A 20134-nucleotide genomic window follows, 5' to 3' on the forward strand; every position below is an offset into this window, starting at 1 on the left:
ATCCAGGTCTATGGAATGGTAGGTGATCCAGGTCTATGGAATGGTAGGTGATCCAGGTCTATGGTATGGTAGGTGATCCAGGTCTATGGTATGGTAGGTGATCCAGGTCTATGGAATGGTAGGTGATCCAGGTCTATGGAATGGTAGGTGATCCAGGTCTATGGAATGGTAGGTGATCCAGGTCTATGGAATGGTAGGTGATCCAGGTCTATGGTATGGTAGGTGATCCAGGTCTATGGAATGGTAGGTGATCCAGGTCTATGGAATGGTAGGTGATCCAAGTCTATGGAATGGTAGGTGATCCAGGTCTATGGTATGGTAGGTGATCCAGGTCTATGGTATGGTAGGTGATCCAGGTCTATGGAATGGTAGGTGGACCAGGTCTATGGAATGGTAGGTGAACCAGGTCTATGGAATGATAGGTGATCCAGGTCTATGGAATGGTAGGTGATCCAGGTCTATGGTATGGTAGGTGATCCAGGACTATGGAATGGTAGGTGGACCAGGTCTATGGAATGGTAGGTGAACCAGGTCTATGGAATGGTAGGTGATCCAGGTCTATGGAATGGTAGGTGATCCAGGTCTATGGAATGGTAGGTGATCCAGGTCTATGGAATGGTAGGTGATCCAGGTCTATGGAATGATAGGTGATCCAGGTCTATGGAATGGTAGGTGATCCAGGTCTATGGAATGATAGGTGGTCCAGGTCTATGGAAGGGTAGGTGATCCAGGTCTATGGAATGGTAGGTGATCCAGGTCTATGGAATGGTAGGTGATCCAGGTCTATGAAATGGTAGGTGATCCAGGTCTATGGAATGGTAGGTGATCCAGGTCTATGGAATGGTAGGTGATCCAGGTCTATGGAATGATAGGTGATCCAGGTCTATGGTATGGTAGGTGATCCAGGTCTATGGTATGGTAGGTGATCCAGGTCTATGGAATGGTAGGTGATCCAGGTCTATGGAATGGTAGGTGATCCAGGTCTATGGTATGGTAGGTGATCCAGGTCTATGGAATGGTAGGTGATCCAGGTCTATGGTATGGTAGGTGATCCAGGTCTATGGAATGGTAGGTGATCCAGGTCTATGGAATGGTAGGTGATCCAAGTCTATGGAATGGTAGGTGATCCAGGTCTATGGTATGGTAGGTGATCCAGGTCTATGGTATGGTAGGTGATCCAGGTCTATGGAATGGTAGGTGATCCAGGTCTATGGAATGGTAGGTGATCCAGGTCTATGGAATGGTAGGTGATCCAGGTCTATGGAATGATAGGTGATCCAGGTCTATGGAATGGTAGGTGATCCAGGTCTATGGAATGATAGGTGGTCCAGGTCTATGGAAGGGTAGGTGATCCAGGTCTATGGAATGGTAGGTGATCCAGGTCTATGGAATGGTAGGTGATCCAGGTCTATGGAATGGTAGGTGATCCAGGTCTATGGAATGGTAGGTGAACCAGGTCTATGGAATGGTAGGTGAACCAGGTCTATGGAATGGTAGGTGATCCAGGTCTATGGAGTGGTAGAGAATTAATATAGAACATTTTCACAGTTGAAAATGTTCCCAGTGGTTTCTGACAATGTGTTCATGTCACCATTTCACAAAGCAGTTGACTAAAGTGTGGTTTTTGTGCTTTCAAAAACAAAAGCAGCATAATCATGATTTAAGAAGACATCCCATAATTCCATGGCAGCTCCCTGGACATGTCATGTAGTTACAGAGCAGTAGAGTATCACACCAAGGCCCTGGACATGTCATGTAGTTACAGAGCAGTAGAGTATCACACCAAGGCCCTGGACATGTCATGTAGTTACAGAGCAGTAGAGTATCACACCAAGGCCCTGGACATGTCATGTAGTTACAGAGCAGTAGAGTATCACACCAAGGCCCTGGACATGTCATGTAGTTACAGAGCAGTAGAGTATCACACCAAGGTCACACAGCCTTCTTGGGTTCTGTTTGCGCAGCGAACACAGGGGATGTTGGGTGAGGTCTAGCTCACAGCAGGGTTGGCCCTGCCCCGTCCCCGTCTATCCCTACACCCGGAGGCTGCCCTTATCACCACATATAAAAGTCTAGTCCAAGGGTACGCAGTCACATAGTGTAGGTCACACCACAGAGACGGAGAGCTTGGAGACCAGCTGTACAGTAGCACAACTAGGAAGACAACAGTAGTAGAGTATTAGAATACAGGCTGAAAGAAACAGGCACTCAAGGACAGAGACAAAGCGGCACAGAAACATCCCAAAAAGCAAAGGAACCAAGGAGAGACGGAGGAAATAAAAGAAGACAAGTCCTACAGTAGGTTTCTCTCATACACCACAACCAGGTGAGGAGTGAAGCCAGGTTGCCAGATTGTGAAGAGGTATCCCTCCTCCCTGTACAGCATTTCTCCACATCTCCCACTGGTCTCTCCTGGTGTAGCTGGATCCTAGCCCACCAACATGGCAACCCTGAAAGAGAAGAGGACGTGTGGCCAGCGGTGTGAGGACTTCGGTCGCTTCGTGTGGAACTCAGACACTGGGGCCCTGTTCGGAAGAACACCTGAGAAATGGGGTATGTACTGCAGAGTGGGAAAGGTGTGGGATTGTGTGGTATGTGTGTGTGTGTCTGTTTGTCTGAGTTGCTAAAGAAGCGGTTGGTGGTTTGTTGGAGTATTGTGTAATATTCAGACTCCATTGAAACAATCATCTAGACTGGCTCCATGAGATTAAAGTGACCCGAGTGTACAGAACTCACACCTGACTTTGCTGTGTCCATTGGATATCAGTGTGTGTAGTGTTAGTTCAGTGTGTGTAGTGTTATTTCAGTGTGTGTAGTGTTATTTCAGTGTGTGTAGTGTTATTTCAGTGTGTGTAGTGTTATTTCAGTGTGTGTAGTGTTATTTCAGTGTGTGCAGTGTTATTTCAGTGTGTGTAGTGTTATTTCAGTGTGTGTAGTGTTATTTCAGTGTGTGCAGTGTTATTTCAGTGTGTGTAGTGTTATTTCAGTGTGTGTAGTGTTATTTCAGTGTGTGCAGTGTTATTTCAGTGTGTGTAGTGTTATTTCAGTGTGTGTAGTGTTATTTCAGTGTGTGTAGTGTTATTTCAGTGTGTGGACATTAGATTGAAGAGAGAGCAGTTTGACTGATAAGCTGGTTGGTTTGTGAGGGGAGACTTCTCCCTCTGACCTCTGGACGATCTCACATTTTGATAAACCACAGCTCTCACCCATAGAGGGCACCTTGGCCAATAGGCTACAGTCAGTCATAAAGACACATTGGACATTCAATGGGAAATACAGGTTTACTAACTACAGTCAGACCACAGACAGGCCAAGAGATGGCAGACTCCTTACCAACCAAGCCCTGTCATCATCGTTGTTGAATGTAGCCAGGCAAGAGAAGTTGGCTAAAGCAGGAACAGACTGACTCTCTCTCTTTGTCCCTCTGTCTCCCTCTCTGTCTCCCTCTCTGTCTCTCTCTGTCTCTCTATCTCTCTCTGTCCCTCTGTCTCTCTTTCTCTCTCTTTCTCTGTCTCTCTGTCTCTGTCCCTCTTTCTCTGTCTCTCTTTCTCTGTCTCCCTCTGTCTCTCTATCTCTGTATCTCTCTTTCTCTGTCTCTCTCTCCCTCTCTATCTCTGTATCTGTCCCTCTCTCTCTCTCTCACTCACTGTCTCTCTCTCTGTCCCTCTGTCTTTCTCTCTCACCCCCCCCCCCCCCCTCTCTCTCTGTCCCTCACTATTTCTCTCTCCTCTCTTCTGTAGTGTACATCAGTCTGTACTATGTAGCGTTCTATGTGATAATGACTGGCCTGTTCTCTCTGGCCATCTGGACTCTGATGTACACGCTGGACCCCTACACTCCAGACTATCAGGACCGCTTAACATCACCAGGTAACAACTGAGATGGAAATCTGTGTCCCAAATTGCACCCTACTATTCCCTATATAGTGCACTACTTTTGACCAGGACCCTATTCCCTATATAGTGCACTACTTTAGACCAGGGCCCATAGATTCAGCCCATTTGTAAAAATGTCCCTTCACTATTTACTGTTTACTAATATACTGCTCCTGTAAAGAAGTACATATTGTCCCTTGCGTCCTTCACCCTCCCCTCCCCATCTCCTTCTGGCCCTCCCTGCTCTCTGTCTACCCCCCTCTCTCTCTCTCTCCTTCTCTTTCTGCCCCCCCTGCTCTGTCTAACCCCCTCTCCTCCCCCTCTCACACTCTCTCTCTCACCCCCCTCCCCCTATCTCTGTAGTTTATACAGTCTGTGACCATATCTGGGATGGTGTCGGCTAACTTCTGCGTTGTGTGTGTGTGTGTGTGTGTGTGTGTGTGTAGGGGTGATGGTCTGGCCACCTACATACATTGAGGAGGATGTAGTACTCAGCTACAACATGTCTGATAAAGCCAGCCAGATGAAGATGTCCAACTACCTCAGCAACTTCCTCAAACGTCAGTGTCCAAGAAGGCACCCTATGTAGTGGACTCCTGTTGTCCAGAGCTGAGGGTTCCATCCCATTTCAGACTTGATCAGTCAATTATCTCAAACCAACCTACTACAGTTGCTAGTCAAATGCTTTGACCCCCCGGCATCACAAATCATTAAATTCCTCCTTTTTTCCCTCTCTCGCCCTCTCTATTTTTCTCTCTCCCTCGCCCTCTGTCTCTCTTCCTCCCTCCCTCTGTATTTTTCTCCCTCTCTCGGTCTCTCTCTCCCCTCTACCTCTGTCTGACTCCTCTCTCTCAGCCTACAATGACACGGCTCAACAGTCTAACTGTAACTGCACCCGGGGAGAGTACTTCAAACAGGAGAAATTTGAGGCTCCACACCATACCAAGTACTCCTGCCGCTTCACCCAGAGCATGCTGGGACGCTGCTCCGGCCTGGACGACCCCACGTTCGGCTACAACGGTACCACACCCTGCGTCATCATCAAGATGAACAGGGTGCGTTCAGTCACAAACCAGCTGGAAATATTACATTACCTTATGTTATGTACATGGCATTTACAAGTAGGGATGTTATAACACATTATAATACATTTATAACACATTAGGAAATTGCACTGACATGCATGATGTTTCTAAACCAGATCATCAACTTCCTGCCCAACAACGGGACTGGCATGGCTCCTCATCTGAACTGCACTATACTGGTGAGTATAAACCAAGATGGCTACTCAACACCAAAGCCATATATTTCTATAGAAATAAATCTGTGGTTCTGCTCAACATGGCTGCCCAGGAAGACAGTTTCTCAGAAGGTTAAATCTAGTCTGTCAACAGTATTTAATGGATGGTTGGTGTGTGTGCGCAGAGTGGCCATGATAACATAGACATGATCGAGTACTTCCCCACCAACGGAACCTTCGATCTATCCTACTTCCCATACTACGGCAAGCTGGCTCAGGTAACCACGACAACGCTGTCTTCTATGGAACTAATGTTATTATGTGAAACTCAATGCACGGTTCACTTTCACCTCATTTGTCGAATTCCATTGCAAAACATTTTGCATTGTAATCCATTCACCATTTAATCTAGGAATCTAACGTAAGCAAACAGAGCAAAAAGGAACAAGCCGGGGAAGGATATACCTGAATTTGTCCAATGCAAACTGTAATTTTCACGAGGCTAAACACTTCCCATTTGGGGGAAAAGGTTTCCGTTCGCAAAAAAAGTCAGACTAATGGATACACCCCTGCATGAACCCACTCTATTGATTTACAGCAATGTACATACAGTTCATTCAGAAAGTATTCAGATCACTTGACTTTTTCCACATTTTGTTACGTTACAGCCCGTAATGACAAAGCAAAAACAGTTTAAAAAATGTTGCAACCTGGAAAAATCACATTTAAATAAACATTTCAGACCCTTTACTCAGTACTTTGTTGAAGCACCTTTGGAAGCGATTACAGCCTCGGGTCTTCTTGGGTATGACGCCACAAGCTTGGCACACCTGTATTTGGGGAGTTTCTCCCATTCTTCTCTGCAGATCCTCTTAAGATCTGTCAGGTTGGATGGGGAGTGTTGCTGCACAGCTATTTTCAGGTCTCTCCAGAGATGTTAGGCCGGGTTCAAGTCTGGGCTCTGGCTGGGCCACTCAAGGACATTCAGAGACTTGTCCCGAAACCACTCCTGCATTGTCTTGGCTGTGTGCTTAGAGTTGTTGTCCTGTTGGAAGGTGAACCTTCCGCCCAGTCTGAGGCCGTGAGCGATCTGGAGCAGGTTTTCATCAAGGATCTCTCTGTACTTCGCTTTGTTTATCTTTGCCTCGATCCTGACTCTCAGTCCCTGCCGCTGAAAAACCTCCCCACAGCATGATGCTGCCACCACCATGCTTTACTGTAGGGATGGTGCCAGGTTTCCTCCAGACAGGACGCTTGGCATTCCGGGCAAAGAGTTAAATCTTGGTTTCTTCAGACCAGAGAATCTTGGTCTGAGTCCTTAAGGTGCCTTTTAGCAAACTCCAAGCGGGCTGTCATGTTCCTTTTACTGAGAAGTGGCTTGTGTCTGGCCACTCTACCATAAATGTAGACATTTTTTGGTACCCTTCCCCCAGATCTGTGCCTTGACACAATCCTGTCTCGGAGCTCTACGGACAATTCCTTCGACCTCAGGGCTTGGTTTTTGCTCTGACGTGCAGTCAACTGTGGGACCTTATAGACACAGGTGTGTGCCTTTCCAAATCATGTCCAATCAATTAAATTTACCACAGGTGGACTCCAATCAAGTTGTAGAAACATCTCAAGGATGATCAATGGAAACAGGACACACCAGAGCTCAATTTAGCTTCTCATAGCAAAGGGTATGAATATGTAATGTATGTAATATATTATGTAAATAAGGTGTTTTTTATTTTTAATACAATTTGCAGAAATGTCTAAAAACATGTTTTCGCTTTTCATTATGAGGTATTGTATGTAGATTGATGAGGATAGTTTAAAAAAAATACATTTTAGAATAAAACTTGAAAAAGTCAAGGGGTCTGAATACTTTCCGAAGACACTTTATCAGAGTTTGACAGAGAGCACATCTTTGCTATAGTTATTAAAAACAAGCATTGTGGCAGTTGGTCCCTCTATCCAACTCTATGTCTAAACATGATTGGTATTAACCATGAACCTTCTCTTGGTCTCCCTCCACACAGCCCACCTACGTTAACCCTCTAGTGGCTGTGAAGTTCCACCTGGTCAAAGAGAGGGAGGCTAAGATCCAGTGTCGTGTGGTGGCCCACAACATCGCCTATCAAGACTCATACGAACCATACCAGGGGAAGGTGGTCTTCCTGCTCCAGGCTCTGAAATAATATATTTTACTAGACAAGCCAACAATCCAACCATCTCGGTCCTAACCCTGGTCAGAGCCATAGAGTTGGATAGTGTTCCATCATCTTTGTAATTATGACTTTTGTGACAGAATGTGAAGTGCAGTTGAGGGCTTTCTCCATTTTAAAGTAGTCTGTGGGAAGATATCAATTGATATCTTCACAATTTCTTGAACAAGTATTTCCTTAACCCATAGAAATTCCCACCCAGTTTGAGCCATCTATCCAAGTCTATGATCCCAAACCGAGGCAATCTGGAAACCCATGAAAAAGGAGAGTCGCACATTAGCTCATACGCAATAACCAGCGGTTGGACAGACTAGCTGTTTTCATCAGGGTATGATGGTAATTCAGTTATTGCATTTGAGGTCCTAGAGCACAGGCGTCAAACTCATTCCACGGGGGGCCGAGTGTCTGCGGGTTTTCGCTCCTCCCTCATACTTGATTGATGAATTAACATCACTAATTAGTTAGGAACTCCCCACACCTGGTTGTCTAGGGCTTTATTGAAAGGAAAAACCAAAAACCTGCAGACACTAGGCCCTCCGTGGAATGAGTTTGACACCCCTGTCCTAGAGGGTGCGGTTCTCTCGGTCTTATTCCTAGTGTCCTACTCTGACAGGCACCTCACCTGAACAGATGTTGTTCTCTCACCTCCAGATTTAATCTGGAAATTCAACCATCTCTGTCTAAAACAGATGTTTTGCTTCATTTTACCACTCTCTTTTACACAGCTTCTAGGACGGGTATGTAACGTATGGTTAATGCTGCTGCTTGTACAACCAAGACATTAGCTATGCATTGTATCATAATGAAACATTAAAATCCATAAAGACAATAAGTTGAAACACCCTCTATATTTATTCTCTATAATTTCCAAACTCATTAGATAACAGAAAGAAATAAAGGTACGGTTTTGCAGAGTCGACATATTTTGTTCAGTTTTACAAAAGTTCCTTGGGGGGGGGGGGGGGGGGGTCATCGTAGTGGACTCCCCTATTTTGGCTTTTGACACAATCCTGAAGTCTTGAGCTTGTTTCAACCCTATGAATGGCTCCATCCTCCCCAAAGTTCAGTTCATTGATAATACGCAGCTACTTCACTCTGGGTGTCGTTCATTAGGTAGAGCATTGAGATATTTAGAAACATTTTGGTACGTTTTGGGCTGCCTCGAGACAAAACGAACAACGTTCTCTTGACTCCGTTTCTGAGATTCTGAACATGGTCACCTTGCTTTGAGAGGGGATGGGTGGCCTTGTGTCCTCTACCGTCACACACATGGACATCTGTCCTCTACGGTCTGTAGGTATACACAGTGACACACTGGGCCAAGTGAACATCCAAAAACACACATTCTGACCAATCTTGAAAATAGCTGCCAGAAGGAAGTCACACACACACACAAAATAAGAAAATATTACTACAAATAAGTAAAGTACAAAACACACACACACACTCTCTCCCCTAGGAGCTGTATAGGAAGTAATTTCACTGTCATGTCAATGACTGACACCACTACTGTTCATAATGTTAAATACTGTAATACACACAAGGCAGATCTCAGGTTTCTGGAGGGAATCTTTCTCTGGCCGTGTATCAGTTCACTCAAGAACAAAACTAGTTTGGCATGAGAAAGCTCCCACTACCTGTAACGGGGAGGCGGGCTAAAGAGGAGCACATTGTGGAGCTTACACTCATAGTAATCACAGCTTCAGAAGGAGAAGAAAATAAATTAATTCCCACAAAAGGCATTATACAGTCACAGTGTCCGTGGCAGCAAAGACTACGTTTCCCAGAAGGCAATTGCATTGGTGAGCTCTGTGCATTCTGAGGGCAGCTGAGGAAGGAGAAGCAGGGGCCTCCTCGTAGATAGCTTGGTGGGGTGGAGGGAAGGCCTGAGATGGAGCTGGAGGAAGGGAGAGACTTGTTCATGGGACATGGGCTGCATGCATTCCAAATGGCACTATTCCCTATACAGTGCACTACCTCTGTGCCAATATGGCCGTGGTCAAAAGTAGTTCAGTATATTGGGAATAGGAAGCCATTTGGAACACAGCTGGTTAGTCATCAGACTGGGCTGTTAGAGTTGGTTGAGTGAGAAATGACTGATTTAATCATTGTCGTCGTAGTCTTCGTCATCCTCTTCCTCATCTGCCATGTAGGACACGGGAGTGTGGCCTTGCGAGCCGCTGTAGTGTGAGTCGTTGGAAATGGACGCCACTGTGCCATCGGCACTACTGAATAAACAGCAGGAAACAGAAGATGGAATTAGTTAAGACCTTCCTGTTACATCACTTCCTGTCCATTAAAAAAAAGAGCTCCAAAAGAGAGAAGAGATCATAGAGTTGGATAGAGGGCACACTTGAAACAAAGCCTGTTTTAGTATGGGAAGCGCCCCTGAGGGCTTCCACCCTCCAGATAGGTAAATGGGCTGTGAAGTACATCTCTATAGAAGAGACTCACCTTGTGTGACGGCGTCCTCCTCCGTTTGTAGATGAGGCTCCTGTGATGTAGACGTTGCTTATTGGACCCGTGGCCATTTCTGGAGGGGGAAAAATTCTAATAAAAAAGACACCATTTCTACAGCCTCCTTTACACACTCTCAGCCCAAGTATATCAGGCTGAATAAGGTGGCCTGTGGGAGCCAGCCATACTGACCTGTAACATAGGGCTCCAGGGCTCTGGGCACCAGGGTGCGGGCTTCCTTCAGGTCCTCTGGTGAACAGTGGCCCACCTCCAGACCACAGGCCAGCCCCATTCTCTTCAATACCTCAATGTCATCATGGATCTCAAACATGTTGTCAAAGTTGAACAGGTACTCAAACCTGTAGGGGGCGGAGGCAGGAGAGGAGGGCAGAGGCAGGAGAGGAGGCGAGGGGGGGGCAGAGGCAGGAGAGGAGGCGAGGGGGGGGCAGAGGCAGGAGAGGAGGCGAGGGGGGGGCAGAGGCAGGAGAGGAGGCGAGGGGGGGGGCAGAGGCAGGAGAGGAGGCGAGGGGGGGGCAGAGGCAGGAGAGGAGGCGGGGCGGAGAGGGGGGGCGGAGGCAGGAGAGGAGGGCAGAGGCAGGAGAGGGGCAGGAGAGGGGGGCGCAGAGGCAGGAGAGGAGGGCGGAGGCAGGAGAGGAGGCGAGGGGGGGGGCAGAGGCAGGAGAGGAGGCGAGGGGGGGGCAGAGGCAGGAGAGGAGGCGAGGGGGGGGCAGAGGCAGGAGAGGAGGCGAGGGGGGGGCAGAGGCAGGAGAGGAGGCGAGGGGGGGGCAGAGGCAGGAGAGGAGGCGAGGGGGGGGCAGAGGCAGGAGAGGGGGGGCGGAGGCAGGAGAGGGGGGCGGAGGCAGGAGAGGGGGGGGGGGGGGGGGCAGAGGCAGGAGAGGAGGCGAGGGGGGGGCAGAGGCAGGAGAGGAGGCGAGGGGGGGGCAGAGGCAGGAGAGGAGGCGAGGGGGGGGGCAGAGGCAGGAGAGGAGGCGAGGGGGGGGCAGAGGCAGGAGAGGAGGCGGGGCGGAGAGGGGGGGCGGAGGCAGGAGAGGAGGGCAGAGGCAGGAGAGGGGCAGGAGAGGGGGGCGCAGAGGCAGGAGAGGAGGGCGGAGGCAGGAGAGGAGGCGAGGGGGGGGGGCAGAGGCAGGAGAGGAGGCGAGGGGGGGGCAGAGGCAGGAGAGGAGGCGAGGGGGGGGCAGAGGCAGGAGAGGAGGCGAGGGGGGGGCAGAGGCAGGAGAGGGGGGGCGGAGGCAGGAGAGGGGGGCGGAGGCAGGAGAGGGGGGGCGGAGGCAGGAGAGGGGGGCGGAGGCAGGAGAGGGGGGCGGAGGCAGGAGAGGGGGGCGGAGGCAGGAGAGGGGGGCGGAGGCAGGAGAGGGGGGGTCGGAGGCAGGAGAGGGGGGGTCGGAGGCAGGAGAGGGGGGGTCGGAGGCAGGAGAGGGGGGGTCGGAGGCAGGAGAGGGGGGGTCGGAGGCAGGAGAGGGGGGGTCGGAGGCAGGAGAGGGGGGGGTCGGAGGCAGGAGAGGGGGGGCGGAGGCAGGAGAGGGGGGGCGGAGGCAGGAGAGGGGGGGCGGAGGCAGGAGAGGGGGGGCGGAGGCAGGAGAGGGGGGGCGGAGGCAGGAGAGGGGGGGCGGAGGCAGGAGAGGGGGGGGCGGAGGCAGGAGAGGGGGGGGCGGAGGCAGGAGAGGGGGAGCGGAGGCAGGAGAGGGGGAGCGGAGGCAGGAGAGGGGGAGCGGAGGCAGGAGAGGGGGAGCGGAGGCAGGAGAGGGGGAGCGGAGGCAGGAGAGGGGGAGCGGAGGCAGGTATGATTAGATGAGGTTTGGTGTTGAATTTGAAATCACTCCCATGCTGCACACACCAAGGTGTCTCAAAGGAGGTTGGGACATTCAAGAAAAATATTTCGCACATGAATATAATACACAGGAGTGAAACAGGACTAGTGTAATTGTGTGTGTATTCCAGAGTCTCTGGTCTCTTACTTGTCGTTGGAGATGCTGCAGTCGATGACGGTCCTCTTGGAGGTGTTGATGATGATGAAGGGCAGGTTGATGACAGAGTTTGGGGGTGGAGCCCTGCCCGCTTGCTGCTCCGCTGCACGATTACGCTGCACCAGGCGCTTGAACGCTATTTGCTGCACCGGGACATTCACACAACGTTGTGATACCGCTCAGTCAACGTCGTTGAGATGACATTCAGGCAACGTTGAAGCCACCAGCAAGACAGGGTGAGCGTCTTTTAATAGGTGTGTATGTTTTCACAGTGGAGGGGCATGTTTACCTGTAGAATGAGTTCCTGAAGCTGAGACTGTTTCTGTTTGATCCTCTCTAGTCGTCTCTGTCTCTCCACCTGACGACGACAGGAATACATCAGGCTACAGGTGTCTGTCTCTTACCCCCGGGCTCTGACCCTCCCGATCTCTTACCCCCGGGCTCTGACCCTCCCGATCTCTTACCCCCGGGCTCTGACCCTCCCGATCTCTTACCCCCGGGCTCTGACCCTCCCGATCTCTTACCCCCGGGCTCTGACCCTCCCGATCTCTTACCCCCGGGCTCTGACCCTCCCGATCTCTTACCCCCGGGCTCTGACCCTCCCGATCTCTTACCCCCGGGCTCTGACCCTCCCGATCTCTTACCCCCGGGCTCTGACCCTCCCGATCTCTTACCCCCGGGCTCTGACCCTCCCGATCTCTTACCCCCGGGCTCTGACCCTCCCGATCTCTTACCCCCGGGCTCTGACCCTCCCGATCTGTTACCCCCGGGCTCTGACCCTCCCGATCTGTTACCCCCGGGCTCTGACCCTCCCGATCTGTTACCCCCGGGCTCTGACCCTCCCGATCTGTTACCCCCGGGCTCTGACCCTCCTGATCTGTTACCCCCGGGCTCTGACCCTCCTGATCTCTTACCTCCGGGCTCTGACCCTCCTGATCTCTTACCCCCGGGCTCTGACCCTCCTGATCTCTTACCCCCGGGCTCTGACACTCCTGATCGGTTACCCCCGGGCTCTGACACTCCTGATCTCTTACCTCCGGGCTCTGACCCTCCTGATCTCTTACCTCCGGGCTCTGACCCTCCTGATCTCTTACCTTCGGGCTCTGACCCTCCTGATCTCTTACCTTCGGGCTCTGACCCTCCTGATCTGTTACCCCCGGGCTCTGACACTCCTGAACTCTTACCCCCGGGCTCTAACCCTCCTGATCTCTTACCTCCAGGCTCTGACACTCCTGGGCTGAGTTGGTGGGCAGGCCGATCCACCTGATCTCTTTCTTCTCTTTAGAGATGATGTTCATGGCCATGAGCACGTTGAGTGCATCGTACACACGGCGTCGGATGTTCTTCTGGTCGTAGGAATGCTGCGGAGGGGAGAGAGGGGCAGTGTCTCAAATGGCTCTGCTGTCGTTTCCCAAATGGCTCCCTATTCCCTTTATAGTGCACTACTTCTGACTAGGGCCCATAGGGCTGTACAGAATCTGTGCATCTTGAACTCGGACTGGGCTATTTGTTGTACGGATGAAACCCTGGTCTGATGGTTTTTGATTGGCTGTGTGTCTCACCGAGTCGCCGGGCGAGAGGAGGGTGTCGTTGGCGCTGAACTCTGCCACGAGCTCGTCAGCCACCTCATTGTAGGTAGTTACTCCCTTCTTCTGCACCTTCTCACACACCTTCATGGAGAAATGCCTAAGCCCCTTCCCGTTCTTATCCCCCTTCTTACCAGTACCACGCTTCCTGGAACACAACCACAGCAGGAATAAGACAAGACGCCAGAGCAGGAATAAGACAAGACGCCAGAGCAGGAATAAGACAAGACGCCAGAGCAGGAATAAGACAAGACGACAGAGCAGGAATAAGACAAGACGACAGAGCAGGAATAAGACAAGACGACAGAGCAGGAATAAGACAAGACGACAGAGCAGGAATAAGACAAGACGACAGAGCAGGAATAAGACAAGACGACAGAGCGGGAGTTTGAGAGAGAAGTAGTCAGTTTGAGCAGGAGTGACCACTATCTGCTAGTTGAGTATGGCTGCTGTAGAGATAGAGACTAGGAAGAGAGAAGTGCTTCAGAAAGTATTCACACCCCCTGTGTCACTGATCTACACACACACTACCCCATCCTGTCAGTGGAATTATATATATATTTTTTTAAACGTTAACAAATTATTTAAATGAAAAGCTGAAATGTCTTGAGTCAATAAGTATTCAATCCTTTTGTTATGTCAAGCCTAAGTATGTTTAGAAGTAAACATGTGCTTAACAAGTCACATAAGTGAGCAATAATAGTGTTTAACATTTTTCAATGACTACCTCATCTCTGTACCCCACACATACAATTATCTGTAAGGTCCCTTCAGTCGAGCAGTGAATTTCAAACACAGATTCAACCACAAAGACCAGGGAGATTTTCCAATGTCCTGAATACATAGTGTTATGTTTGGGGAAAATTCAACTCATCACTGATTTTCCCTTCATATTTTCAAGTACGGTGGTGGCTGCATCGTGTTATGGGTATGCTTGTCGACGGCAATGACTAGGGAGTTTAGGATAAAAATAAAACAGAATACAGCTATAAGCACAGGCAAAATCCTAGAGGAAAACCTAGTCTGCTTTCCAACAGACACTGGGAGACAAATTCACATTTCAGCAGGACAATAACCTAAAACATAAGGCCAAATCTACAGTGGAGTTCCTTACCAAGAAGACATTGAACGTTCCCGAGTGGCCTAGTAACAGTTGACTTAAATCTTGAAAATCTACAGCGAGACTTGAAAATGGCTGTCTAGCGGTGAACAACCACCAACTTGACGGAGCTTGAATATTTTTTTTAAAGAACAAATGAGCAAATATTGTACAATCCAGGTGTGCAAAGCTTTTACAGACTTATTACCCAGAAAGACTCTCAGCTGTAACCTCTGCCAAAAGGTGATTCTAACATGTATTGACTTGGTTGAATAATTATCTAATCAAGATATAGGTTTTATTTTCAATCAAAAAATGGTATAAATCATTTTTCCACTTTTACAGAGTATTTTGTATAGATCATTGACAAAAAGCAACAATTACATCCAAATGTAATCCCAAATTGTAACAACAAAACCTGGAAAACGTCCAGGGGTGTGAATACTTTAATGTAGTGACATCTCAATCCCTTAACGAGAGAGAGAACTTTCCCAAGAAGCCAGCCAGCCTTCTTGCTGAGAGTTGACCTAAAGCTGACCCATAACGACCAGGTGACCATAACCAGCATGAGGAGTGTTTGTATACAATTGTGTATGTGTCTTACCCGGTGGACCAGGGAGAGGCATCAGGGGGATGGCTCTGTGGTCTGTACTGGGTACTGGGTGTGTGAGGGCTGCCCATCACTAACCCGCCTGACCCACTGGGCCTCTGAGGAGTACCCATCACCTGAGACAGAAACAGTTACAATGCAGAGATAACATTTAAAATAGCAATAAATTAAATAAATGTAAATGTATGCGTTTCTTTCAAATCACCGAGGAGCGATCTATATAGCATCTATCTACACATTACTAGAAGCTATGGAGACCTGCCAGATCAAGGTATCATGGCTGGGGTCTAGATCTCTCTATAGAACTAGGGTTTCTATGTATCTCTAGCTGAACCCTGAGCTCCGGGGCTTGCCTCATTCATAGGATGATCATGTTGATGAGTTCTTATTATAATCCCGCTGACTGAAGGGTTTGTGATCAGCTTACGCACACAGGTCACACACACAGGTCACACACATGTCATCCTGCCTTGTTCAAAGTTAGTATGAAGGCTTTATTGCCACGGAGACATGGGAAGCCCTGTGCTTCCCCAGTAGTAGCAGAGGAGGAGGAGAGGGGCCCTCAGACAGGAGGAGGAGGAGAGGGGCCCTCAGACAGGAGGAGGAGGAGAGGGGCCCTCAGACAGGAGGAGGAGGAGAGGGGCCCTCAGACAGGAGGAGGAGGAGAGGGGCCCTCAGACAGGAGGAGGAGGAGAGGGGCCCTCAGACAGGAGGAGGAGGAGAGGGGCCCTCAGACAGGAGGAGGAGGAGAGGGGCCCTCAGACAGGAGGAGGAGGAGAGGGGCCCTCAGACAGGAGGAGGAGGAGTGGGGCCCTCAGACAGGAGGAGGAGGAGAGGGGCCCTCAGACAGGAGGAGGAGGAGAGGACAGGGGTTGTTAGAAATGAGGCTGTTACTAGTGGTAGTGTTGTGTCTCACCATGTGCGGGGCGATGTTGACGTTGGAGGGCCCCAGGGTTTTGGGAAGCAGTTGTTTCCCCACAGAGAGAGACTGTGGGTGGACTGTCACCAGGGACAGGACACCTGGAGGGACAGGAACAACACTGTTATAACACCAGGGGTGCATCCCAAATGGCACCCCATTCCCTATATAGTGCACTACTTGAGATTAGGTTGTCACGGTACCAGCATCACCACACCAGATTCTCCATTGGGAAAAAAATTAAACATGAATTAGACTGAACTCCATAGCTGTAAAAAAAAAAAAAAAAAAAAATGCTTTATGTAAAATTGTGGGTGCTAGTTTGCTAACTAAATAAATAAATGGGACTCCAGGTGACAACATAATGCTGTTGGTTTCTAACATAAGGACAGTTTCCTCAAGAAATTAAAACTGCTTCATGTTTTGTTTCCTTGCCACAGAAGTATCGCGACAACCCTAATTGAGACCCACCCCAAGCTCCCTGGAATCACTTACGACGTGATTGGCCACAGAGAGAACGTCTCAATAGGGGGCAACACTGCCCTCCTCTGTTAGTTAGGCGAGAGTCACAGCCTAACATCAACTCCCAACCTGCAGGAGTAGCGGCTGATTATCATAAAGCTTCTAGCGTATCTCTAGTACTGCCACCCATGTCCAAGTCTTACTCCTCCCTGCCAGTGTGCAGTCCACCTATATTCAAATAACTAGGGGAAACTCTGGGTGCTGTGGCTACCTACCTTTGCTGGGACTGAGGTTCTGGTTGTAGAAAACCTTCATCTCTCCGTTGGCACCCATCACAGCCGCCTAAAGACCACAATGTTCTGTTATGGTCACACCACCACATTGTCGCCATGGAAACACCAGGAGCTACAAACTTCTCTAGATTCTCTTCTTCTCACCAGTTAGCTTTATACTAGTCTGGAGCTAGGAGGTGCTGCTGGACTGAGGTCAATGGATTACTAAATGTGTTTACTGTGAGTGTGTTGCTCCGTTTCCATGGCAACCTTTGAGTGAACAATTGAGCATCGATCTGTGTACACTGTAGAGTTTGAGGACCTCCGCGACCATCTTGAACTGTGTAGGTGGGTGGACACTGGTCCAGTGTTTCCCAAATTGTGGAGCATAAACCACTAGTTACTATGAATGGAAGGAGATGGTCAAGTCATGTTTAAAGTTGTTTGTCAGATGATAATTGCACATCAGCAAGCAACTAAATCAGGAAGTATCAACCACCACTTGGTGTGGTGAGATCCACCACTGCTAAATCAGGAAGTTGATAAGGTCTTCAAAGCAACTTAGCCTGTACCACTCAAACCACAAAGGGACGTTAATCAATCTAGTTGCGTTCTTCCCTGAAGTAATGATCTAAAACTGGATCTGGATGGTCGGAGAGAAAAAAAGTTCCACTACAGAATTAGTTCTCATTCTAATTGTACGGGTTGCACACTATAACTCTGGCCCAGAACGACAGGTTGCACACTATAACTCTGGCCCAGAACGACAGGTTGCACACTATAACTCTGGCCCAGAACGACAGGTTGCACACTATAACTCTGGCCCAGAACGACAGGTTGCACACTATAACTCTGGCCCAGAACGACAGGTTGCACACTATAACTCTGGCCCAGAACGACAGGTTGCACACTATAACTCTGGCCCAGAACGACAGGTTGCACACTATAACTCTGGCCCAGAACGACAGGTTGCACACTATAACTCTGGCCCAGAACGACAGGTTGCACACTATAACTCTGGCCCAGAACGACAGGTTGCACACTATAACTCTGGCCCAGAACGACAGGTTGCACACTATAACTCTGGCCCAGAACGACAGGTTGCACACTATAACTCTGGCCCAGAACGACAGGTTGCACACTATAACTCTGGCCCAGAACGACAGGTTGCACACTATAACTCTGGCCCAGAACGACAGGTTGCACACTATAACTCTGGCCCAGAACGACAGGTTGCACACTATAACTCTGGCCCAGAACGACAGGTTGCACACTATAACTCTGGCCCAGAACGACAGGTTGCACACTATAACTCTGGCCCAGAACGACAGGTTGCACACTATAACTCTGGCCCAGAACGACAGGTTGCACACTATAACTCTGGCCCAGAACGACAGGTTGCACACTATAACTCTGGCCCAGAACGACAGGTTGCACACTATAACTCTGGCCCAGAACGACAGGTTGCACACTATAACTCTGGCCCAGAACGACAGGTTGCACACTATAACTCTGGCCCAGAACGACAGGTTGCACACTATAACTCTGGCCCAGAACGACAGGTTGCACACTATAACTCTGGCCCAGAACGACAGGTTTCTCACTTTTACTCCGGCGCAGTAAAAGAATTTCACACTGTACAACACTGGCCCAGAACTCACATCCATTGCCATGATATCAGCTCCTATGTGTGGGAGATGAAGTCTTCTAGAAGGTTTCTTTGGGATGTTCAGCAATTGCTTCCCTAAAGCAAAATATGGAAAGGGGGGAAAAAGATGCCTCCAGTTCAGTGTTATAAAACTGTAGGATTGTAGAAGAAATGCAGAATGGACATTTATTGTAGATGGGCTAAACATTGTTTAACTTATGTTACAAGGTTGGAATAGGCTGGCTATATCCCCTGGGGATTCAAACCACAACACTCTACTAGGCCGCATGGAAGCTTTGGAAACAAGTTGGTTTCAACATAAATCGGTCTCCACACTCAGTTATTGCCAACTATGGGCCATTGAGAACAGAACATAGGCCTACCCGCGTAAATACAACAATGAACGACAGAAGGTTCCCATAGCCGGACAGAGGAAGCACAACAGCAGCTATTTGGATCCAGAAGCTGACTACGCATTACTCAACATGCAATCATACATGTTTTGCAGCTTGGGCTAGATATATTTAGCAAGAAAGTTAGGTGAACCACCATTGTGCATGTTTAAAACACGAGTATTAACAACCATCAACCAGTTACCACGACCTTTCTCACTCGTTATTCTTCATCCGCAACTCCCAGTTACTGCAGCCAGATGAGATCGAAATTAACCTCCAAACAGGAAACGAGCTAAAACTAACGTTAGCGAAGCAAACATAAACTAGCAAGTTAGCACAAACGTTTCAGAGTCCAAGACCAAAGGTTTTCAATTGGCTAGTTACCTGCATCTTTACAAAGACAGAAAGTAATTGAACGAATGACTTGTCGCAATTTCAGTCAAGATGGTTGCTTGGCAAGCTTGACAGATGGCTAGCTAGCATGTTGTTTGTCCTAAAGTTAGCACGCAACATGCTAGTTCGTTCTGCCTATCGACACAAGCTTTTTATTAGCTAACGTTAGCTAATCGCAACGATAGGAGTTGTTTGAATTAATAGCCAGTCAGCTAACGTTAAGGTAATAGTTTGCCAAAACCGCTTTTCGGTTAGACATTCATTAGTTAGTAACTAACGTAACGATAATGTGGACAATAATGTTTTATTTACGGTAGAGTGCACTCACTAGCGAACGTTAACTACCTGCTAGCTAGAAGCCGAGTCAGCCATTTTTGTAGCCAGCTAGCTAAAAATTAAGAGAATATATTTTACATTTTGTACTCCTGGCAGGCTAAATTCACTACCTTACCTATGGGTAGAAATGTGATTGAATGACATGCCACAATTCAAACTTATTTCGATTTTGCTTAGCTAAACAGCTTCGAATAGCCTCTGCATTTGTTCAATAGCGTAAGGTGCAACAGTCATACATTTGATGGACAGTGACGTTAGCTAGTTAAACTACTTCTACTCCACTGAAACTCAGCGAAATAAACGTAATTGCTCAGCGTACAAATGTAACTACCTCTTCTACTTCATCAATAAATCAATTTAGTTGGACGAATTAAAGTCACTTTTCTGATTTAACTCCGAGTCAGCTGTTAGCATTTGTCCCAAACTCCGTATGAGATCTCCGGCTGCTGAGCTTCCAGAGTTGTGCGACAAACTATGCACTCCAAACTGAGCTTGGCGGTGTCTGAAATGTGAAAGAAACTATTGGACACGCACAAAGTGAACGTCATCACGCGGGAAGCATAGACCGCACCTACAGAACGATATCAAAACATTTCATTGGACGAGACAGACAATATTCAAATATAACATTGTCAAAACAGGACATCTGC

The 20134-nt window shown here is 48.7% G+C and overlaps 2 protein-coding genes across 4 annotated transcripts; one reads left to right on the plus strand and one right to left on the minus strand.

Moving 5' to 3' along the window:
- Positions 1–2057: 2057 nt before the first annotated feature.
- LOC129860209 (potassium-transporting ATPase subunit beta-like) lies at positions 2058–8156 on the plus strand. The gene is made up of 7 exons (XM_055930599.1): positions 2058–2553; positions 3741–3869; positions 4322–4435; positions 4731–4930; positions 5077–5139; positions 5301–5393; positions 7137–8156. The coding sequence occupies exons 1-7, from the start codon at positions 2442–2444 to the stop codon at positions 7293–7295; spliced, it is 870 nt and encodes a 289-aa protein (XP_055786574.1). The 5' UTR covers positions 2058–2441; the 3' UTR covers positions 7296–8156.
- Positions 8157–8278: 122 nt separating this feature from the next.
- On the minus strand, positions 8279–19979 carry LOC129860184 (transcription factor Dp-1-like). 3 transcript variants are annotated; one of them, XM_055930564.1, is made up of 12 exons: positions 19865–19979; positions 18374–18456; positions 16716–16782; positions 15976–16079; positions 15054–15175; positions 13327–13498; positions 12979–13125; positions 12054–12122; positions 11756–11907; positions 9972–10138; positions 9777–9855; positions 8279–9550 (listed from the first exon to the last, which is right to left on the minus strand). In XM_055930564.1, exons 1-12 carry the CDS (start codon positions 19896–19898, stop codon positions 9424–9426), a joined length of 1323 nt encoding a protein of 440 aa, XP_055786539.1. In that variant the 5' UTR covers positions 19899–19979; the 3' UTR covers positions 8279–9423. The 3 variants fall into 3 exon arrangements, with proteins under 3 accessions (XP_055786539.1, XP_055786540.1, XP_055786541.1); XM_055930565.1 differs by having other exon boundaries at positions 19816–19957; XM_055930566.1 differs by lacking the exon at positions 19865–19979 and adding an exon at positions 19140–19760.
- Between the last annotated feature and the right edge of the window lie 155 nt (positions 19980–20134).

Source organism: Salvelinus fontinalis, chromosome 7, assembly GCF_029448725.1.
Source record: "Salvelinus fontinalis isolate EN_2023a chromosome 7, ASM2944872v1, whole genome shotgun sequence".
Taxonomy (NCBI): domain Eukaryota; kingdom Metazoa; phylum Chordata; class Actinopteri; order Salmoniformes; family Salmonidae; genus Salvelinus; species Salvelinus fontinalis.